We start from the raw sequence: 21,036 nt of genomic DNA on the forward strand, positions 1-21,036 counted from the left end.
CGAGCCTGCACATGGGCCTGAGAGCTGGGCTCAGGCCTTCCCTGCTTGCCCCTAGTCTTGGCGTGGCTGTGGGGTTGGCCTTTTAGAAGAACTTCAAAGAATCCCTGCATGTCTGGGAGCATCTTTGGTGTGGAGTATTTGTGGCAGCCACACCCTGTAAAGACTATGATCATGGCAAGCCCCTGACCTGATACAGGGGGGTGCAGCATGAACCGTCACTCTGTAAAGACTATGATCACAGCAAGCCCTTGACCTGATACAGGGGGGTGCACCATGAACCGTCACTGGCATTACTGTGCAGAGTGGTTTCTCCCATGAGCTCAGCTCACTTGGAGTTCAGTGTAGCAGGAATGAGGAAACCACGGGAAAGCTGTTTTAATTCACCTAGGGCCCAACCCCAGGAAGGGTGGCTGTCTCTGTAGCCTGGCTGACTTAGTCCTTAGTGTTTCCACGACTTGGGGAGCCCAAGGGTGCAGGCTCGGGTATGGTTGCCTGCCCCAGAGCTGGAGCACATTTCTAGTCACTAGTGTACAGAGACACTCCATCTGCAAGTGCACAGCTGCAGCCTCGCAGCCGAGAAAGGCCCTCTAGGTGGAGAATCTGGGCACAAAGTCTCTCCCGCCCCGCACCCCCTGCTCCCCAGCCCCGCACCTCAGGATGGAAGGCATGGCAGGAACCCGGTCGCCGGCGGAGCTTCTGGGAGCGCATCCTGTCACACTTGACAGAGGCATTGTGTGCACAGCTCACTGTTAAGGTCAATAGATTAGGGCTGGAGAAGACTCTGGAGACTCAGGTCTGGAAGAACTTGCTCTGCTGGGACCGGCTGCTGTGCCAGCAGCTTCAGGGGGCTGGGAGACAGCACTGGAGGACAAATGGCGATAATCTGTGGGGGAGGATGGGGATGTGGGGGGCGTGCTTAGGCCCTCAGTGACATGCCCTTCACCCCACCCCACTCTCCGCCCATCCTGGAGGATTGGGAAGGATATATTTGACTTCTCTAGCCTCTTGCAGGACTGGCGGGAAGATGCTACAGTCACAGGTGGAGTCTGTCACCAAGAGGAGGAGGTTACTTTTGGGAATCTGCTGCATCACAAATATCCTGCAGCAAAAAGAGGTGGATCAGGGAATGTCTCCATGGCAGGTTCAGCAGCTACCACAAGAAGGGCCCCAGGAAAGAACTTCTGAAGACTTGGTGCAGGGTTGGGGTAAGGGGTAACGGGCAGGCCAGACCAGGGGCAGCTTCAGGCAAATGACTCAGTGCTATTGGCCTTTTCCCACAAGCCTTTGCAGTTGCACTGCTCTTTTCCTAGCAGATTGGAGAAGGTGTGTGTGTGTGGGGGGCATGCACTGGGACACTCTTAAGGATGGAAGGAGTTGTTATTAATATATGCGGGGACAGCATAAATCAGGATTGTCTCAAACAAAAAGGGATGTGTGGTTATCCTTGCTTTGCATGAGCAGGATGGGGGCAGTGCATGAGGGGAAGAGGCAGTGCTCAGATGTGGCCACAAGGTGGCAGAGTAGTCCTGCACACAGCCCGGGAGCCCTGGAACGGGGACAAAGCAGAGCTTTACAGAAAGCTCTTAGGCCCAGGCCTGGTGCATTACATAACACCCATAGCTGCCACTTACTGAGCATTTCCTGTGGGCTGGGTGATGCACACAGACATACAAAGTAAACAAATAAATAAATATATACTTACACACATAAATATTTAACCTTCACAGCTCTATATGAAGTTGATATTATTATCCCCTTTTTCAGATGGCAAATGGAGGCTAGGAGAGGTTAACTTGGTTTATATCACACAGCTGGGAAGTATTAGAGCCAGTTTATTAACCCAAGTCTGTCTGTTTTACAGCCCTTGATTTACACCACACCATTTTCTTTATCTGCATGACACACCTTTGAGCTAAGTGCTGAATAAATAAGAACAGTCCCAAGAAAACTGCTTCAGTGAAGTTACAGACTCACCCAATATTACAAACTAGTAAGAGCCTGAAAGCCCAAATCTGCCTGATGCCAAAGTCTGAGGTGCTACATGATTAAAAAAAATTTGTTCAAGGTCTCTGATCTAAATGGCATCCTGGGCAGCCCCTGGTGACTTCTGGCCTTGGCGTAACTTCCTTGGGCAGGAGGTCCAGGAGAGACCCCTGATAAGGCCTCGCTGCCCTCCTAAGCCGGCACATGGCAGAGCCCGCCGGACTAGGGCCTCCATGCAGGACAAGGCCTGCCCGGGCACCCACGTGGGAGGGAGAGGCTGAGGCCCTGACAATCTGGGAAGGGCCTGTGAGGACACTTCCAGCCCCAGACACCCCTGAGCTTTCCCAGGTCTCTCAGGACAGAACTGGATTTCTAAGGGACAGCTAACCAGTTTCTTTTCTCTAACCCATCCTGCCAGCCACCCCTAGAAGAGTGGGAGCCCCCTAGCGCTGTCCCTAAGCAGGGAATGAGAACAGTGCTGGAGAGGCCACAGGGAGAGGGTGTGGAACCACCTTTTCTGTTGGAGCTGGCTTTGGGGGCCTAGGGGTGGCGGATGACCTGGCTAACAGGGGATTTGGCCTTTGGACTACTGTCCAACATCCCCCTGTCCTCCTCACCTCGTCTCCTTCTGCCTTAGCCTGCATTTCCTTCCCTAAGGAAAGTGAGGCAGAAAAAACAGAGCCCTGGAGTGTGTGTGTGATCTTTCTCTTAGGCGCATCACCCGTCCCCAACCTGCCACCCCCACCCCCCATTTGCCTCTCCCACTTTGGAGACGGCTCCCTGGTGGTTACAAAGCCCTGCTCGAGTCTGCCTCGCCAGGGGAGGGGTGAGTGTGCCCTCCACCAGGGACAGGCGGAGCTGCCCGGGGCCTTACTTCTGGCAGGCCCCGCACTCGATGATCCCGTTGGTCTCCTGGATGGCCGTCCGGTGCACAAACACAGGGTACTCCGTGTCACACGGCTGCAGCAGGTCCTGCTTCTTGTGTTTGTGGGCTGCGGGCAGACAGGCACGGGGGTGGGAAAGGGCACCTCATAGTTAGAAAGGGGTCTTGGAAGTCACCCTCTGTGGGAACTCACCAAGCACTTCAGAGCTGGGGAGTTCGCAAGTTAGGGAAACTCCCCTGCAGAAGGCTCAATGGTTAGAAAGTTTTCAGGACATGCAAAGGTGGAAGGGGAACCAGGAAGAGTCTTGGGGTGAGACTTTAGCCTCCCCAATCCTATCATCCCTCCCCTTCATTGGGGACAGGGGACATTGTCTCAAATTTAGCTACAGTGCCATGAAGATGCAGCTCCCAGACAAGTGCCTGCTGCCCCTCGACCCTGTGGCCCAGCCCACGCTCCCCCACAGAGCTGTCATGGAGCAGAGATGGGGGGTCGGGGCCTGGCTGCTGGCTGGGAGAGCCGGGTACATGGGCCTCGGTGGGGGCTGTGCCATGCACTGCAGTCCACTGAGGAAAGGGTGAGAGGAGCGGTGAACAGGACTTAGCAAAAGGAAAGGCAGAGGCCCTGGATGCCTGTCCTGGAGCCCTGTCCCTGCCAGGGCCACCCGAGGCAAAAAGCCCATCAGGGCCGGCTCACAGGCTAGGGAGATCACTATTTTGTTTAAAATAGCAGCACCACTTTGTTTATAGGGCACTGCTATTTCTTCAAAGCACTTTCATTGCTTTTCATTTTGTTCTCATGGTGTATCTGTGAAATAGATAGGGCAGACCATTTTCACCCTGTTTTATAGAGGCACAGGTATGGCATTACCATCTCAGGATCTGGCGGGATTTAATAGGAGAGCTATAGGTCTCCTTAGCTCCCAGACCCAGAAACTTCCCTCCTGAGAGCCACAGCACCCAGTCGGGCCTCACCCGGGCAGGCTGACCTCCAGGGCCACTTCCGGACCAGAGGGCAGCCTCCGTCACATTGGCCTTGCACGGGTGGGGTGGCTCGGGCTGGGCGTGCCGCCTGAGTCCCTCTGGGTGGGCTGGCTACCCTCAGCGACAAGGACAGGAACAATTACAACAGCAGCATCCAATTCGGCGACTCCCTCCGGTCACACGGCTGGGGAGGGGCAGGCAGCGCCTCATTTGAACCCAGCTCTGTGGACTCCCAGTCCAGTGCTCTTTCCCTGAGGACAATGACTGCTGACCAGCCCAGGCCAGGCCTGCTGGTCAAAGAGGGAAGGAGCTCCAGGGGACAGAGGAGAAATTCTCAACAGCAGACTGCGGGAAATCCTCAGAATTCAAGAACTAAAATTGTCAAGATTCAGCTGCTGACAGAGAGAGACAGGAGCGGAGACCTGCCCCGGCCCCCGCCCTGGGAGAGCTTCCGTGCTCCCTGCAGGGGAGAAGCGGCCTGTGTCTAAAAAGGCTGTGAGGTGAGGTTCCTGGCTCCTGTCACGAAACACTGAGTGGCTGTGAACTGTCCCCCAGAGCCACCCTGGGAAGACCAGGCATGACTTCCAAAAGGAGTCTGGGAATGAGGAGCCGAGAGCCAGAGGGGCCTCGTGAGCCAAAGTCAGTCCTGGATGGGACGGGCAGAGAACATGGGAAGAAAAGACCTTTGTACCGGGCAAGCCAAACTTTGAGACAAACGGGAAGGGATGGGGGTGCAGCCAGGCACAGGGGGTGTTCCAGAGCCCACAGTGAAAGTTCTACTGCCACGGAGGAGTGGAGCACACCTGGCTAAAGTGGGGCTACCCTGTGCAGTTATGGGGGCTCCAGGCCCCTGGGGAGTGGGAGAGGTTTTATTTCCCTTTGCATTTAAAGATCAGACTCACCGCTGCCCTGGAGGTGGGGCTGAGAGTGGGGATTTCTCTTTGATTTGTGGTGGGGACTGACCACCAGGTACTGCCTTTAAGGAACTCTGCCCTCAGACGCTAGGTCAGCGGGGGAGTGTACCCCCAAAAGCCACAGGGCCCAGGCCCCAGGCTGACCCTGCTGGGGGCCGGCGGATGCTGTGCTTTCCATCACCCGCAGCCTCCCACCCGCCTGGCTGTACCACATCACCCTGTTTCTCTGGGAATCTAAAATGTTCTCACCCAAGGAGAGGGTGGGAGTCTTTTACGTTCCTGGGGGTGGGGCTGTGCCTGTGTGGGAAGGAATGGTGCTTTAAACTGGGGACTCAGGATGCCCCAAGCCAGGTGCCCCGGATGAAGAGAACAGCCCCCCTCTTGGGTTCCTCCCTGGGGTGCAGCAGATGGACCCACACATCCTTCCCCGCAACACCCCCCTTCCCCAGCTGCCTGGACCTGCCAGGCCTGTCTTCGTCAATGCCACTTACAGTGATGGAAGACAGCCTTGGCTGAGACCCAGATGAGGGGCATGGCACAGGAAGGGCATGATGTCACATGAGGTCACAAGATCACGGGGTGATGAGGTCACATGGCACGGATGATGTCACATGGAGCAGTGGTGTCCCGAGAGGATGGTGAAGGGAGCCAGCAGTGAGAGGAAGGGGGTGAGAGAAGGCCAAGTGGGGTGATATAGGAGCATGGAACTGCTCCCCACCTCTGTGACACCCACCCCAGGGCGGAATTGTGGACGTGAAGCATGAAGCACCGTCATCCCATCCCGTGCACTTACCCTCGGCCCCACTGTCCACACGCCAGGTACTGCCCTCCAGCAGGAACCTGTCAGACACAGATCTGGGTCTGGGGGGCCTCCCTGCCTCCCCCTCCTGGGTCCCCAGGGGGTTGGAGCATTGCAGCTCCCAGGGGTTCTGGCCTCTCCCCACTCCTGCCTGCAGGGCTCCCAGGTGAGCAGAGAGGCCCCTCCAGGATGTGGGTGCAGAGAGGAGCGGCCACACACAGGTAGCCAGGTCCACCCAGACCGTGCCCCTCCCCAGGGACCTGTCCCTAGCATGGAGCCCCCTTCTGCTGGGGCTCCCTCCTAAGCTGGTCTCCCCCATCCCCACCCCCATCCCCAGGCCCACCTCCAACCCCCACTCACAGCAAGAGCTCATTCATCAGCCACCTGGCAGCCGTCAGGAGGGCAGGGATTGGCTGGAAGGGAGAGGGGACCCCTGTTAACATGCAGTTCCCAAAGCTTCCCTCTACACCACCATTAGAGAGAGCAGAGAGGAGCCACCCCCCCCCCACCCCTCTCCCACCAGAGGGAGCATTGCAAAGCTGAGTTACCTGGGAAATTCCCACTGCGGGTCAAACACCTCAGGGTTAGACCATGCACATCAAGAAGCCGGGTCAAACCCTCCTCTTGGTGCAGATTTGTGTGCAGCACCAGGGGCTGAGGTAGGGACGGAGCTGGGGAGGGGGGTGGCAGCTGCAGCCTTACTCCCTCTGCCAGAGCAGTTCCCTCAGCCCCCAAGACAAGACCTCCAGGCTGGGGGTGAGTGCAGCAAGCTGGAGAGGGCTTTTGGGACAGTCAAGAGCAGGGTCCCGGGACCAGACTGCCCGGGGCTGGGGGAGAGCGGGGAGCAGGCGAGGCAGGCAGTGCTGGCTGTGCCCTCCGTCTAGGACAGGGCTGAGGCTGCGCCGTCTCGCCTTGCGGGAGGAAGGGCAGGGATGACACTCACGCTGACCAGGGTCCGGGCCGCACTGTGCTGGTGATGGGGGGGCTTACACATGGCCTGGTAGTCATACATGGTCACTCTGAAAATCAGAAACGGGAGGCTGTGAGTTCAAGACCACCCCAGCCCCACTCCTGCCCCTGGGGTTTGCCTTTGCCCTGATTGATAAGGCGAGGCAGAGCAGAAGGCTGCATGCCCGGAGAACTACTTGGCTGCACCACGGTAGAAGGTTTAAAGAAAATAGGAGAGGGCTTGCTCTTTGAGCGGCTTTTCCCACTAAGGGCTGAGCTGGGGGCGGGGGGGCCCTGTCAGCAATGCCCACGTGAACTTACGCCCCTCTCCTCCCACCCCAGCACCTCATGTGGAGTTCCTGGCTCCAGAAAGGTCACCTTTGGAGCTCTCTGGGGCTTTTTCATTGTGGGTTTTTGAATTCAGGGTCCCGAGAGCTGTCTGGATGATTTAGCACCGGATCTTGACTTTGCAAAATCAGGTAGGGGGAGCATGTCCACTTACTGGCTGAACATCCCTGTGCTTAGCAGCTGCGTCATGACGGCACCTTCCACCTCTCCCAGAAATCTTCCCGTCTGTGAGGGGCAGAAGGAGAGGGACAGCAGGAAAGCAGGATGAAGACTTCAATCTACTACTTGAGCCCAGGGCTTGCTTCAGCAGTCAGCTAGCCTCTCCCCCTAAATCCACACTGAATCCCTTCCACCCAATCCCTCATCTCTAATGGCTCCTCCTGCCATTGTCTCTCTCTCTCTCTCTCCCTTTCTCTCTCGGGGATTTCTAATCCATCACTGGGCTATGAAATCGATCTAGGGGCTGCAATCAAATTTTAAAACATGCTATAGAACTCCTTAGAACAATTTCAGTGTGATGCGTTTGTTGCAAGGTTAACAAAAGTTTGGTGAAACATGATTTGTTATGTATGTTGTAAGTGTGCCTCCATGGGGGTCTGTACTGGATCAGGTGTAAATGTATTTCTTTCTGTGGGTCGTGGTCAAAAAGGACAGAGCCCTGTCACATACCCTGGTGTCCTTATCACCAGGGCAAACAAGTTTGAGAACTCTGGGGCCACCTTTGGTTGCCCTCTCCCTCACCTCCCACATCCTGTCACCCCCCACCCCCAATTCCAGTTAACCAGTGTGTCCTGAGGCTCTACCACCCACCATCCCTACCCACGGACAATGACTTAACCGGGACCCTTGTCCTCTCCCAGCAGCCACTTCTCCCTCCTCACCAGAATTGCCTTCCCTAAACTCGGCTTGGATTTGGCCACTGTCTTCTTGATTTCCTATAGAATCAAATAGGGGCTCCCTCCACCCCGCTGCCCCTCATTTTATTAACCAGTTGCAGGGGAGAAGCTGTGACAGTGTGCCAGGCAGTGGCAGCCAGAAGACGCTATTGTGCCTCTGCTGGCTGTGCTCCTGCCTCGAGGACCCTTCCCCAGGCCTTGCTCCAGGGAACTTTCCTTCTTGTCCTTCCCAATCGGAATTAAGCCCTCCTTCCTCTGCACTCAGATAGCACGTCACCTGCCTGCTCTTGCAGTCTGCTCACATTCTGATAATAGATCTAGTTGTCATTTTTGTCTGTTGTATTGATAACTGCTCAAGGGCAGGGCCATCTCTTTCTGATCTCTGAATTCCCCAAAGTGCCGTGCTACGTGGACAGGCTCGGTCAGTATGAAATTTGGGTATGGGGAAGGGAGGGGGGAGCCCCAGTCAAGGGCCACGTCACATTCCCCCGTAGAGATGCTTTTCTGGCTCCAGGGCCTGACCCCAGGCCTGCCTTCCCAGGCCTTTGGTGGGGGGTGGGGGGGCACTTCAATCGCGCTTCAGGACAGGCTGGAGGGGAGGGGAGATGGGTGAGTGGGACAAACCGGATCAAAGAGATAGAGTGAGGTGGAAGCTGAGTGGGAGGTCGGGGAGTGGGGGAATTCCCACTTACATGGAGGAAACTCCATGGAAAATACACAATGAAATACTTTAAAAAAGGAAATGTGTTATAACTGCTAATAAGAAGTGCCACCCTGGCATGAGTGCTGGGGCACAGGGCTTGACTGACTTGCAGGTGAGGCTATTATCTGGGATCCTGCCTGGACAGCTGGGTAGGCTCCAGTAATCTTTCTTAAGGAAGTAGAGATTTATCCTTGACAGGATCCGTCGGAATGTGAGCTCCTGGACGCTGCAATCAGAGAAGTTGTCTCTAAAAAAGAGACAATGATAACATATTGGGGTAATATTGCCTACTAATACTCCCACAGTTTATAATGTTTACCTTATAATCAAGCACATAGAGGGTCACTGGCCTCCAAAGAGGTCCAACCCTGGAACCTGGGATGAAATCAGGAAAGGTCACTTTCTGAATTGGAATTTAGTAAGAAGAGAGTCCTTACATCCTACAGTGTGATTTGGAAATAGCTTATGTATCAAATCAAAGTGTCAGGGTGTAACTACTATAAAATGTTTGGCAAAAATTGTCATGTCAGAAGCTGTCAGGTTAATGACAGATGCAAACAGGAACAAAACAAGCATTGGAGACCAAGAGGTATTCAGAATTGTCCAAGGTTCTGCTATCTCTTTGCCTGAAATGCCATGACCACCAAAAACTATCTTTTAGCACCTTTCTTTTGCAAGATCCTTACTTGCTGAGCAAGAATGATGCAAAAATGAATGAAAGGTCCATAACCAAGAGGAGCACATTAACCATAACAAGGCAGTCTGTTGGTTTGGATGTAGTATGTCCCCCAAAACACCTGTTCTTTGATGCAATTTTGTAGGGGCAGACGTATTAGTGTTGATTAGGTTGGAATCTTTGGATTAAGTTGTTCCCCTAGAGATGTGACCCACCCAACTCTGAATTATTTCCATGGAGGTGTGGCCCTGCCCATTCAGTGTGGGTCTTGATTTAGTCACTGGAGTCCTTTAAAAGAGCCACACAGGCCCAGACACTTGCTGACGCTGACGCTGAGACATGCTTGGAGTTGCGGACCCCTGATGCTGGCTGCAGCCAAGAGAGACCTTTTGAAGATGACCATTGAAAGTAGACTTTTGCTACTCCAGAGTTTGCCTGGGAGAAACCAAGAGAACACTGCCAGACGCCTAGAGAGAAACATCTTGGGAGAATGCCATTTGGAAATGCAACCTCAGAGCAAGCGGACCCCAGCCACGTGCCTTCCCAGCCAACAGAGGTTTTCCAGATGCCATCTCTGTACTTCAGTGAAGGCACCCTACTGTTGATGCTTTTGTCTGGACATTTTCATGGCCTCCAGACTGTAAACTTGCTAGCCAAATAGCCCCCTTTTTAAAAAGCCAATTCATTTCTGGTGTTTTGCAAAATGGCAGCATTAGCAAACCGAAACATGGTCTGATACTGGCTCTTCTCATAGCGGCCTAAACAAATGGAAGCCCATTCCTTCTGACTGGGAGGCCCGGGAAGGCTTCATTAAAGAGGGTGGTGGGCAGGGCAGAGGGAAGCTGGGATGGGTCAGGGCCTCCGGGGAGAAGAGAGCAGTCCTTCAAAGTGAGCCATAAAGCCACTTACTCCCTGAGACTCTCCCTGATTCCTCCAGCTTGAGTGATCCCTCATAGCTGGGATTGCTTCTGCTATCCCAGTTACCACTTGTGTGTCATGGCTCCATCACCAGACAGTGAGGTCCAACAGAGCAGAAATCCATCTCTCTGCAACCGGAGCATGGCACAGTGTGTTTTTCATGGTTATTGCTCAGTGCACATTTGTGAAGGAAGGTGTGAGTGAATGGGTGAGGGAATGAATGAATGAATGAATGACCTGAGTATTCTGCTCCCTAGGGAAGTGCAGAGGAGTGGGAATGAGGCTTCCAATGTGACTGCCAAAATTCCATAAGCCTGTCCCATTCTTTCCTAGTTCTAGGCTTGTTCACCAACGACTCTGCTATTCAGACTCTTGATTCTGAGAGGGGAGGTCCCTGAGAGTAAAACAAGGATCCTGGAAATATAAAAATGGATTCTCTTCTGTAAATACACAACTTGATTTTCCAAGATATGTCACCATGGCAGACAATATCCATTCTCTTCCTCTTTTCTAAGGCAACCCTGATTCATTATGGTGCCAATGTGCTCAGCTAAAAGACTACATTTCCCAGAATCCCTTGCAGCTAAGGCTGCCCAGTGAATGTGAGCAGAAGTTAGGGGGCAGGACTTCTGGGAATCCACTTCGAGGGAGACGCCTCTGCTGTGGGAAGCACCTACTGTTCCCCCTCCTTCTAGCCTGGAAAGTGGGCCAGTTGATCTCAAGCATGGGAACACCTGCTGACTGCAGGAAGCCCTACCAGGCCCAGACTGCCTTCATCCGGTCTTCTTTTATGTGAGAGAATAATCCTCTAGTTTTTTGGGCCACTGTAGTGGGTTCTCTGTTCCTGGCAGCAGAGCACAATTCCTAACTGAGAGTTTCATTTGAACGAGGTCAGAGTGAATGGACCCCTTAAAGTAGGTGAACCGGCTGAACCTTCAAAGCCAAGGTGCAAGCCCTCAACCTCGGGCACCCTGTTGGTCTGGGACTCCCAGGCTGGCCAGGGGGAGCCAGCCCTGCTGCCCTTACCTGTCCCAGTGTCCAGAGCCCAGCCAGCATGGGCACTGAGGTTTTCTGAGATCCGCAGCACTGCAAAGGGGTCTGGGGGCTCCGGGCTGCCTGGGTTTGCTCAGCCAGGCCAAACTGCAGGGGGGCTCCGCTTTCATTGGGGATGACCCATAAACAGTGATCCACTGGGCTGCCTCTGCTCTAAGGCAGGATTGGAAGGGCCAGGGAGTGGGGAGGGGCAGAGGTGAGGAGGGGTCCTGTGAGGTGCCCCCCAGAGCCTGGGGCAGGGAGCAGGTGGGGCAGAGCTGAGGGGTACTCCGGCTGGCCTTGGCCTGTGTGAGGCTGCTGCAAACATCCCTGGAGGCAAGGGCACCAGCCGGTGGGCAGGAAGCGCTCAAATCAGGTGACACAGTGGAGCAAATGTCACATCCCCTCCTTACCTAGGGACAGCCCAGTTTCTCCTCTTAAAATGGAATAACTCAGTCTCTTAAGGGTTGTGAGGATTAAGTGGGATAGCAGTGGGGGGCTCCTAAGGGGGACTGATTTCCTTTCATTCCTTCCATGGTCTGTACAGCCTCCCCTGGCTCCTTGGCCACACAGCAGTGCCTGGGAAGGAGCCTGGAGGAGCTGGCACCAGCCTCACTCTTAGGGGTTGAACTGTGTCCCCCAAAAAGACGTGCTGAAGTCCCAATCCCCGGCATCTCAGAACGTGAGCTTATTTGGGAAAAGGGTCGTAGCAGATGGTATAGTTAAGATGAGGTCACACCAGAGTGGGGCAGGCCCTTAATCCAATATGACTTGTGTTCTTATAAGCAGAGAAGAGACAGAGAGACAGACCCAGAGGGAAGACGCTGCATGAGCCCAGAAGAGCAGAGATTGGAGGGATGCAGCTACCAGCTGAGGAACTTCAGGGATGGCTGGCGGCCACCAGAGGCTGGCAGAGATGGAAGGAGGCTTCCTAGAGGCTTCAGAAGGAGCCTGGCCCTGCCAACATCTTATTTCCGACTTCTAGCTCCCAGGACAGTAAGACAATACATTTCTGTTGGGTTAAGCCACCAGCGGTACTTTGAGGGGGCAGCTACAGGAGGTTGACACAGGCACAGTTCTGGGGAATCCCCCTGAAGAGCCCTGTGGGGCGTCTGCAGGGGACGGAGGCTGTGACTCGGGGTTCAGGGGACCTGAATGTTATTCATGAAGCGGCCAGGGGATCAGGGCCCTTTGGGAGCCCCTCACTGCTCTAGCCCCAGGAAGGCAGAGGGAAGAGCTGCTGACAGGGCACAGGGGAGCCAGGAAGATGTGCTGTGAGAAGTGGGGGGCGCGGAGGGATGGAGGGGGTCAGGAGCATGTGCCAGGCAGGGAAGCAGAAGGGAGAGCCTTAAAGGGCGCCTGACATGGTGAGTGGGAGGGGAAGACAAAGAGCTGCTCTGGGTGGGACTGTGGGGAGGCAGGGAAGGGGGAGAGGGGAGCCAAGGAACATAGGGGCTGGGGCATAAGGCAGCCCTCCTGCAGCCGCCCTGTGAAGGCAGAGAGGCTTCCCCTGGTCTGCAAGGCCTTGCCCAGCCCCAGCTCATTCAGCTGGGGATGGAGGGGACGTGGGCTCTGAGAGGATCAAGTTCCTCAGAGAGAAGTGCCTGACGGCCCGTCTGATTTCCCAGGCTTTGCCGCCCCTTTCACGTCCATTTTGAAACTTCCATGTGTGGGTGCTGCTCAAAGGCAAACGAAAGGACTTGGAGTCCCCAAATCCAGGGTGACAGTGCCACCATAAATACTGCAAAGATCCACAGAGCTGCTGCTACTCTCTGGCCCCAGCTGCCTGCTTCTCTTTCTAGGCCCCCAGGAGATGGCTGTAGTCCTGTCATTTGTAGCTGCTTGTTATCAGAATGAGCCCTGAGCTGGATGAGGCTCGATGTCTCACCATCAGCCTGGGACTCCACCAGCACCAGGAGACAGCCCAGCAGCCATGCCCCCAGGCTGGTTGCAGAAGGGTCCCCATGGCCCACAAAGCTTAAAATAAGTACTGTCTGGCCCTTTACAGGAGAAGTTTGCCAACGCCTGCTCCAGAGCCGTCTCTTGGACTTGGCTGTCCTCTCCCTCTGTCCTGCTGCCTCCTGGCCCAATGCCCAGGCTTCCCGCCCTCTCCGAAAGTCCTCCAGCCTCCAGGGCTCACCCTCTGCCCCTGCAAAGCCAACCCCACAGGAGCCTTGGAGATGTCTCAGTTACTGGAGCACGGGGGATGGAGATCACCAGAAAGTCAAAGCCTCCTTCCCACCATTGATCTCAACTGCTGTCACCTGGTTTTCTCCAGAACAATCAAGAAACAATAAACAGACCAGTGCTCCATCTCAGGGTGGAGAGTGAGATGGTCTAAGGGGACAGGAGGAAAGGCAAGGGCGCCTGGGTGATCAAAATGAGGGATTAACAGGTTCCTGGGAAAGACATCGGGACCACCAGCCCCCGCGCCCCTCTCCTACCAAGAGGAAAACGTGATGAAACACAAGTGGACCACTTGGAAGCCATCCTCGAGGAACTGGCTTCCAGGACACCGTGGTGCCCCTCCTCCCTCCGCTGCCCTCCTTCCCACTCTCCGCCCTCCACCCTGGCCTGGGTCCCGCCATCTCCCGATGCCCCGTGTGGCCCCTACCCCCACCCCGTCAGGCCAGGGCACTGCCTTGCGAGGCACGACCCGACTCTGCCCATACTCCCTATTCTGGAGAAGGGGAAACTGAGGCACAGGTGCCTGAAGTTGCTGGCTCAAACCACTTTTGATTAGTGGCTACGCTTTCATTAAACCAAATACCACATCTTTTCCGTTGAGGTTCAGAATGGAGGCATGGCTCAAGGAAATAATTCAGGTGACTGCACTGAGGTTTAGTTCAGGTCTGAACAGGCTTTTTTTTCCAGCTGGATTCCTGGCTAAATAAATAGTTAAACTTTGGGGCCCAGTCTGGGGTTCAGCAAACATAAAATGACGCCTGCATGTTCTCTTTGCCTTTCTGAGCCCATGCGGTCCAGGGAGGCAGTCACACGCCTGACGGGGGATTAGGACGCCAAGCCCACCGTTAGATGCAAACTGATTGGCTCCCTCGTCTCTTTATTTCGCCTGTAGCATATGGAGGGGCAGGCGTGGTGGGCTAGAAAAGAATGCTACACAAGGGAGGTCCAGACAGGAAGAGAAGGTGAACTGGGAAGGCTTGACCCTCCAGGGCCCAGGATGAGCAGAGGGAGGTCACGAGCAGTCAGGGTGTGGAGGGGAGCTCTGAGCTCTGGGAGGAGGCCCCCCAGAAGGCACAGCCACGGCACAGGAATCACAGGGTGCAGCATGGCCAGGCAGGGGGCAAGGGCTGAGATGTGGTTTTACTGAGTCCCTCTCACTTTTGGGTGGGTGGACATTTCCCTACTAACCACGGGGAAGGCAGACGGATTCCCATTATGGAGCAAATCATGTCCCTGACAAAGAAAGGGTCAAGTCCCAACGGTACCCTGTTCTGTGGATGTGAACCCAATTGTGGATGGGATCTTTGAAGATGCTATTAGTTAAGATGAGGCCAAACTGGATCAGGGTGGGCCTTAATCCAGTGACTGGAGTCCTTACAAGCAGAGGAAGTGTGGACCCAGTGGGAGGAGACAGGAGGAGAGCAGCGGCCACTGGACGGGGTAGAGACCAGGGTGTCTGGAGGAGGCGTGGCCTGCCGACACCTTGGTTTTGGATTCCAGCCTCCAAATTAGAGACAGTAAGTCCCTGTCATTTGAGCCAACTAGCCTGTGGCCAACTAAGACAATTTCAGACAACTAAAGAGGTTGTATCTTCTCTGCCCACCTGAGTGGAAATGAACTCTGAATTTTGTATCCTTGCTGTGTGACTCAGGTTCTGAGTTCGTTTTCTTCAGCCCTTCTACTCTAACTGGCTCTCAGCCAGGTTTACCTCCCCGGGCCTTAGCTTTTCTAGGACCAAGGGGGTGTTGGGTGTGTCTCCCTAATTCTATATTCCTGCTAACTTACCTCTTGGGGCCTCCCTGAGACCAGAATGAACCCGTTGTTGTCTATGACGAAGCAGTCCAGGTCCTGGGGAGGAAACCCAGCGGGGAGGTCATGGCCAGGGGCCCTACAAACCTCTCCCTACGTCCTCCCGCCTGTCCTGACGCCTGCAGGCCCCGATGTCAAATGGAAAGGTGCCTTCCCCGAGCCCAGCTTGCAGGGAGGGAGGCCCACCGAGAGGACACAGGTTCCCGTCTCCACCCTCTCCACACTGGGACCCACTTACACTGTCCTGGCAGCTCTTTGGGCACGGCCCGTCCACATCACTGCACTGGAAGGAAGAGGGGAAGGTGTAAATGGTGTGGGCCTTTCTGTATGTGTGTGTACGTGCCTGTGTAAACGTATGGTATGCGTGTGCGGGGCATGGTCCGTGTGTGTACAGTATAGTGTGGTGTGTATATGGGGTGTGCATTCCTGGGTGTGCGTGTGTGTGGTGCGTGTGTATGGTACATGAGTCGTGTATTAGGTTGGTATGTGTGGTTGTATGGTGTGTGTGTATGCATGTGTGGGCTCCACATGGTGTGCATGCATGTGTGTGAGCTGTGCAATAGTGGGTCAGGGTGCTGAGAAGCGGGAACTGTGAAGGGTGGCACAGCCAAGCATTGCAGGTGAGCCTCATCCGAGGGTGTGGTGGTCCCAGGCTCCTGGGCCAGGGCCCCCCCTGCCCCCATCCCTTCCCTCTTCACTATACAGTTCCTGAGTTTCCCCAATTGCCCAAGGTATGGATGAAGCAAAAGGTAACAGCGGAAAGGAATAGAAGAGGGCATTAGAGTGGCCCCGAGCTGTGAGGGGGACAGGCTGGAGGGGTTTGTGGAGCAGAGAGAGGAAAACCAGAAGGGCTCCAGGGGAGAGGAGGTGGGAAGGAACAGTACAATGGGAGGATAGCAGGGTGGTCAGCGGCCTGGACAGCAGCCAAGGCTCAGCCCTAGGATGGACGGGCTGAAGCCAGGCTCCTTCCTGGGCGGCGGCCGGGCAGTGGGCAGGCCGTGCAGGCGGCTTTGCCCAAGGCAGCAGAGACTGTGTGAGATGCAGGCCAGGCCCAGAGGGGCTGCTGTGTCTTGCCCTTTCCCCTGGGTTGGAGCTGGGACAGGGAAAAGTGGGGAGGGAGGCAGGCGGCCAGGGTGAGACCCGTGGCTGAGGCGTGGGGGAGCCGAGAGAGGCAGAGAGGGACGGATCCAAGAGAGCGCCCAGTGTGGGGCCAGGGCCCCAGGGGTGTGCCAGGCAGTCCGAAGGGTGTGTCCCTCCCCCTGGGGAGATGGTTCTGGTCCCTTGGCCTGACCTGGCCCCAGCTCCGTCACACCCACCTGCTGGGTTGCGGCCGAGAATTTGCCTTGGAGGATTTCCAGCCTCATCTGGATGCCCACTGCTGCAGGGAAACAGGGAGGGTGAGTGTATTTTGGGGGGTTGCCGGTGGTGGGAGGGGAGAGAAGGAGAGAAAAAATAGATTCAAGTTAAAGAGAGGAGCTGCACTCCCCGCAGGAACTGAGGGGAGATGTAGCATGGGGTGGAGAGCGGATGGGGGAGCACTGAGTCAGACCACAGAGTGCGAACCCGGGGTTCCTGGGGAGGAAGGGGGGCGACGAGAAAGAACAAAGCCAGAAAATGCCCCAAGATAAAAGAGGGGACTAAGATTCTATGGTATCACATCTCACATCTCTTGGAACTCAAAGCAGATGGCCTGGGCAGATCACCTCCTTTTTCCCCCCCGCGCAGATGCGAAAACAGAGGCGGGGAGAGAAGGAGCCATTTGTTCGAGACTGGAAGGCAGGGCCGCTGCCTGTCGGGCCTAACACAGCTTGCGTTTCCATTCCTGCTCAGGAAGCATAAGGCAGCTCCTTGCCAGGCTGACCCAGGCTTGCAGGCAGGTTCCGGGAAACCCAAGAGGCTGCCAGCCCGCGAAAGGGGCTCTTTCAATGCCACCACCTCCAGGGGGGCTGCCGGGTCCCTTCCAGGCCCAGACAGGCTTGCAGAACGCCAGCTGCTGCTCCCACACTGGGGGAAATCTGGGACAAAGAGCTCCAGGAAAACGCAGGGACAAAGGATAAAAGAAAAGGCAGGTTACATAGAAAAGAAAAAGAAACCCAAAACTAGGCCAACTTCCTACCATCTGGTATAATAATATCGAAAATGCATTCGGTGCGTACGAGGCAGCAGGTGCCCTCACATGCGTGAGCTTCCCCAGCCCCCACGAGCAGGCGGTGCCACCATGAGGACCTCACGACTGGGGAATGGAGGCCAAGGAGGTTTCAGGGCTCGCCCGGGTCGCCCCACTAGGAAAGAGTAGATGCAGGACTCTCCCCTGGGGCTGCTATGTCTCTAAGGCCCAAGTCAGCACATTGGAGTGCAGGCCCCATGCTTGGGAAGGAGGCAAAGGGAGAGGGCAAGCCACTCCCCCACGCTGGGCCTCTGTCTCCTCGTCTGTAAAATGGGAACGAGGGCATTGAAGTGGCTGAAACACTCGCTGGTAACAGTGCCAGATGCTGTGCCAGGTGGAGGGGACACGAAGATGAGTGACGGGGGTTCTATCCATGGGGAGGGCCCGGTGTGTGGGACTGCATGACCTGAGAGTCAATAGAGGCATGCATGGGGCTAAGGAGAGGCTGGGAGGGCTTCACGGAGGAAGGGGCGTTTTACTAAGTTCCTCCTCAATGGTGGAATTGTCCCAGAGAACCGGGGAGGGGACACGTGCCCTTTAGGCGTTCCTAAAGAAGACAAGGGAGTGTTGGAAGGCTGACAGGGACGACTGGCTCCTCCTGCTTCTGCACCTTGGTTCCAGGAAGATGCTGCAAACCGGAGGACCCTTTAGGAATGAGAGTGGTGGTGAGGATGTTGAGATTGCAAGGGTCTAGGATTCTGAGCCAGCTCAGACAGGTGGACACCTGGCCGGAGAGAATGGGGCAGGGCCAGCATTTAGGACAGCCAGATTCCACTTGAATGTGTCCTCCTGGCCAAGGTCATAACTGGCCCTGGTGAAAAGCTCGTGGTTAAGGAAGGCTGGCCGGTTCTCCCAGCCCCGTTAATTTGCAGCCCTGTCAAATAGGCAGACAAATGCCATCGGCAAGCACCTCCTGAGCCTGGGTTCAGAGCTGGGGGGACAGCTGGGCTGTCTTTTATTCCTCTGGCTTGCACAGGCTGCGGTGGCCGCAAGGCGGCTCCATTTGGCTGCATCCTGGCCAAGGAGCACTGGGTAAGGTGCTGCTGCCCAGCTGGGGTCAAGATGCAGCTAGTCCTTCATGTACAGGCTCAGGAGTGTCTCCTTCGACTCTAATGAGCCAAAACACTGTAACTAATAAAAAGCCAGCAATTAACAATTGTGGCCAACACTTCTGTGACTTCAGTAGCGTGTCAGAGAGGCAGGCACCGTTCCGGCGTGATGGATGTTATTCCGTGTCATCCTCACAGTAATCCCAAAAGGTAGGTGGAGCTGCTCATTTTAGAAGTGAGGCTTCCGCGACAGGGAGGGAAGGAGTGTGCCCGGTGTCACACAGCTGGCAAGCCCCCGACCTCGGATCTGCGTTTGTAACCACTACTCTGTGTTCACGACAAATTCTAAAGTCCCCCCAATGTCCGCGGGGTTCAGAGCAGAATGACAATAATTTTTGTCACCATCATTCCTGCGTACACAGCCGGCTCTCCTAAGATGGGCTGGAGCTCTAGTTCGGCTCGGAGATCAGGATTTGATAAACTCTTTTTTTTTTTTTTTCTTTTCAATCTGGAAAGATCCTAGAGAAATTTGGTGGGAAAACAATGAGTTCAAAGGGCCAGAGTCTTAGTCCTGGATTTGCCAGGATTGTGATCTTGGAATTTGTTTCCCAGCTGTAAAACGGGCCATGCTTATACTTTCCCTAGAGAGGCAGAACAAGGAGAAGACTGTCGAGGATCAGATGAGATTATGCATGAACGTATCATTTCAGACGAGAGCCACGGCTCCCAAATGTCAGTGTGCATCAGCATCACTTGCAAGGTTTGATAAAAGCTTGGGCCTAGAGTTTCTCATTCAGTAGGTCTGGGGGCAGGGCCTGAGAACCTGCATTTCTAAAATGTTCCCCAGTGATGCTGATACACAGCTGGTCCAGGGATCACATTTTGGGAGCTACTGTTCTAGAGCATCGCTGTCCAGTAGCACTTTCTGCAAAGATGGAAACAGACGATCCGCGCTGCCCAACACAGTTGCCACTAGGCCCACGTGGCTATCTAGTGCTTGAAATGTGGCCAACGTGACTGTGAATTGTAAAAATTATATTTAATTTTGATTAATTTAAATTTAAGTGGCCACATAAGGCTGGTGGTCACCTGTGGTAGATTTAATGATGTGCTCCCTCAAAAGACAGGTTCTTAATTTAAATCCACGTCCCTGAGGGTGTGAAGTCATTTGTAAACAGGACCTTTCGAAGATTTTATTTTTAGTTAAAGTGTGGCCCAACCAAATCAGGTGGGCCTTCATCCTATTCTGGAGTCCTTGATAAGCAGAAGACATTCGGACACGGTCTGTTAGAGAAGGCCACGGAGGAAGGAGCCAGAAGTCAGTGGAAATCAGAAGAGCAGACACAGGAGAGGGACATCTCCATGTGACGGGAGCAGAGATGCAAGCCACGGAGCCCCAAGGACTGTGGCAAGCCAGCGCCAGGACGCTGCAGACGTTGGGCAGAAAACGTGGCCTTGCCGATGCCTCGAGTTTGGACTTTGGCCTCCCAAACTGTGAGTCAATACACTCCTGTTGTTTAAGCCGCCCCACGGTGTGCTGTTTGTCACAGCAGCCCGCAAACCAGAACAGCATCGCAGGGCAGCTAGTCAGAGCTCATAGCTAAGGAGGCATCTTCCCTCCCTGCGAGGCGCACGGCAATTCTGCAGGTGACACCATGGCCAACCTTCTCGGTGCAAATGCAGAGCAGGCCCATGATATGGGAACATTTGGGTTCTCTGGGGGATTCTCTGTGGTTTCAGGTCCAGGTGGCTGAGCGGGGTGGTCAGGTGCAGGACCGGTAGACCCACGTGTGGTTCATAAAAAAGATGAGACACACACGCTCAGCCTGTGAGGAGTGTGCCTGGGGCTACTCAGCTTAGTAGCCAAGGAGGTCTTGATCGTTCCAGAACCAGACTCGGCCCATTCTACTTGGCTTGCTCAGAAAGCCTGTGGTTCTGACATGGCGAGTGCTGAGTGGGCGGGGGATTAATTCTTCCCTAACGAAACTCTGGGTGGAGTGGAGTATGTAGCAGACTCTCCCCGACTAGGTTTCATCTCACTCCCATTGGCGCCTCCACGGCAAGCTCTATATGCTTTGCCTCTTTCCATCCTTTGCAGAATTTAGGATACTCCAGTTGCCTACTTGGCAGCTCCACCTGGGTCACCAATAGGCATTTTGAACCTAACATTTTCAAAACTGAACTCAGGCTTGGAGATAGGTGCCCCAGAAAAACATGAACTTGCTCTTAACCCATCCCTGTGGGTGTGAACGCATAGCGAGTAGGACCTTTTGACGAGGCTACTTCAGTTAAGGTGTGGCCTGCCTCACTCAGGATGGGTCTTAATCCTATTACTGGAGTCCTTAGAGAGGCCAGAGAGAGGGAAGCATCAGGAAGCAGGCAGAAGCTGGAAGCCAACGGAACCCAGAAGAGAAAGGAGGAAGACACCGCCATGTGCATCACCATGTGACAGAAAAGCCTGGGAACCCCAAAGATTGCCAGAGGATACTGATCCTGGGAGGAAGCAAACCTTCCAGCCTCTGAAACCATGAACCAGTAAATTCCTATTGGTAAGCCAGCCCATAGTGTAGTATTTATTTTAGCAGCTGGGAAACTGAAACATTCTGCAAACCTGAGCCTCCTTGAGTCTTCCCCATTTCAGGGCATGTTATGCACCTAAATGCAATCATTTCCCCCATCCCATCCACGTTCAGCAGACCCTAGTTCCAACACATAATCAATCTGTCCACGTCCCTGCACCTCC

At 54.8% G+C, this 21,036-nt stretch overlaps 1 protein-coding gene across 1 annotated transcript in view; it reads right to left on the minus strand.

Annotated features, from left to right (window-relative positions):
- Positions 1–21,036, minus strand: part of CACNA2D4 (calcium voltage-gated channel auxiliary subunit alpha2delta 4) — a 108,032-nt gene that overhangs the window by 698 nt on the left and 86,298 nt on the right. The window contains exons 27-37 of the mRNA XM_037847314.1: positions 16,394–16,455; positions 15,316–15,360; positions 15,054–15,116; positions 7,011–7,081; positions 6,504–6,579; positions 5,921–5,973; positions 5,555–5,601; positions 5,253–5,273; positions 2,858–2,975; positions 987–1,099; positions 652–734 (exon numbers count right to left, since the gene is read on the minus strand). Coding sequence (XP_037703242.1) covers positions 652–734; positions 987–1,099; positions 2,858–2,975; positions 5,253–5,273; positions 5,555–5,601; positions 5,921–5,973; positions 6,504–6,579; positions 7,011–7,081; positions 15,054–15,116; positions 15,316–15,360; positions 16,394–16,455 — 752 coding nt within the window. The remainder of the gene's footprint in view (positions 1–651; positions 735–986; positions 1,100–2,857; positions 2,976–5,252; positions 5,274–5,554; positions 5,602–5,920; positions 5,974–6,503; positions 6,580–7,010; positions 7,082–15,053; positions 15,117–15,315; positions 15,361–16,393; positions 16,456–21,036) is intronic.

The sequence above is a fragment of the Choloepus didactylus genome, chromosome 8 (genome assembly GCF_015220235.1).
Source record: "Choloepus didactylus isolate mChoDid1 chromosome 8, mChoDid1.pri, whole genome shotgun sequence".
Taxonomy (NCBI): Eukaryota; Metazoa; Chordata; class Mammalia; order Pilosa; family Megalonychidae; genus Choloepus; species Choloepus didactylus.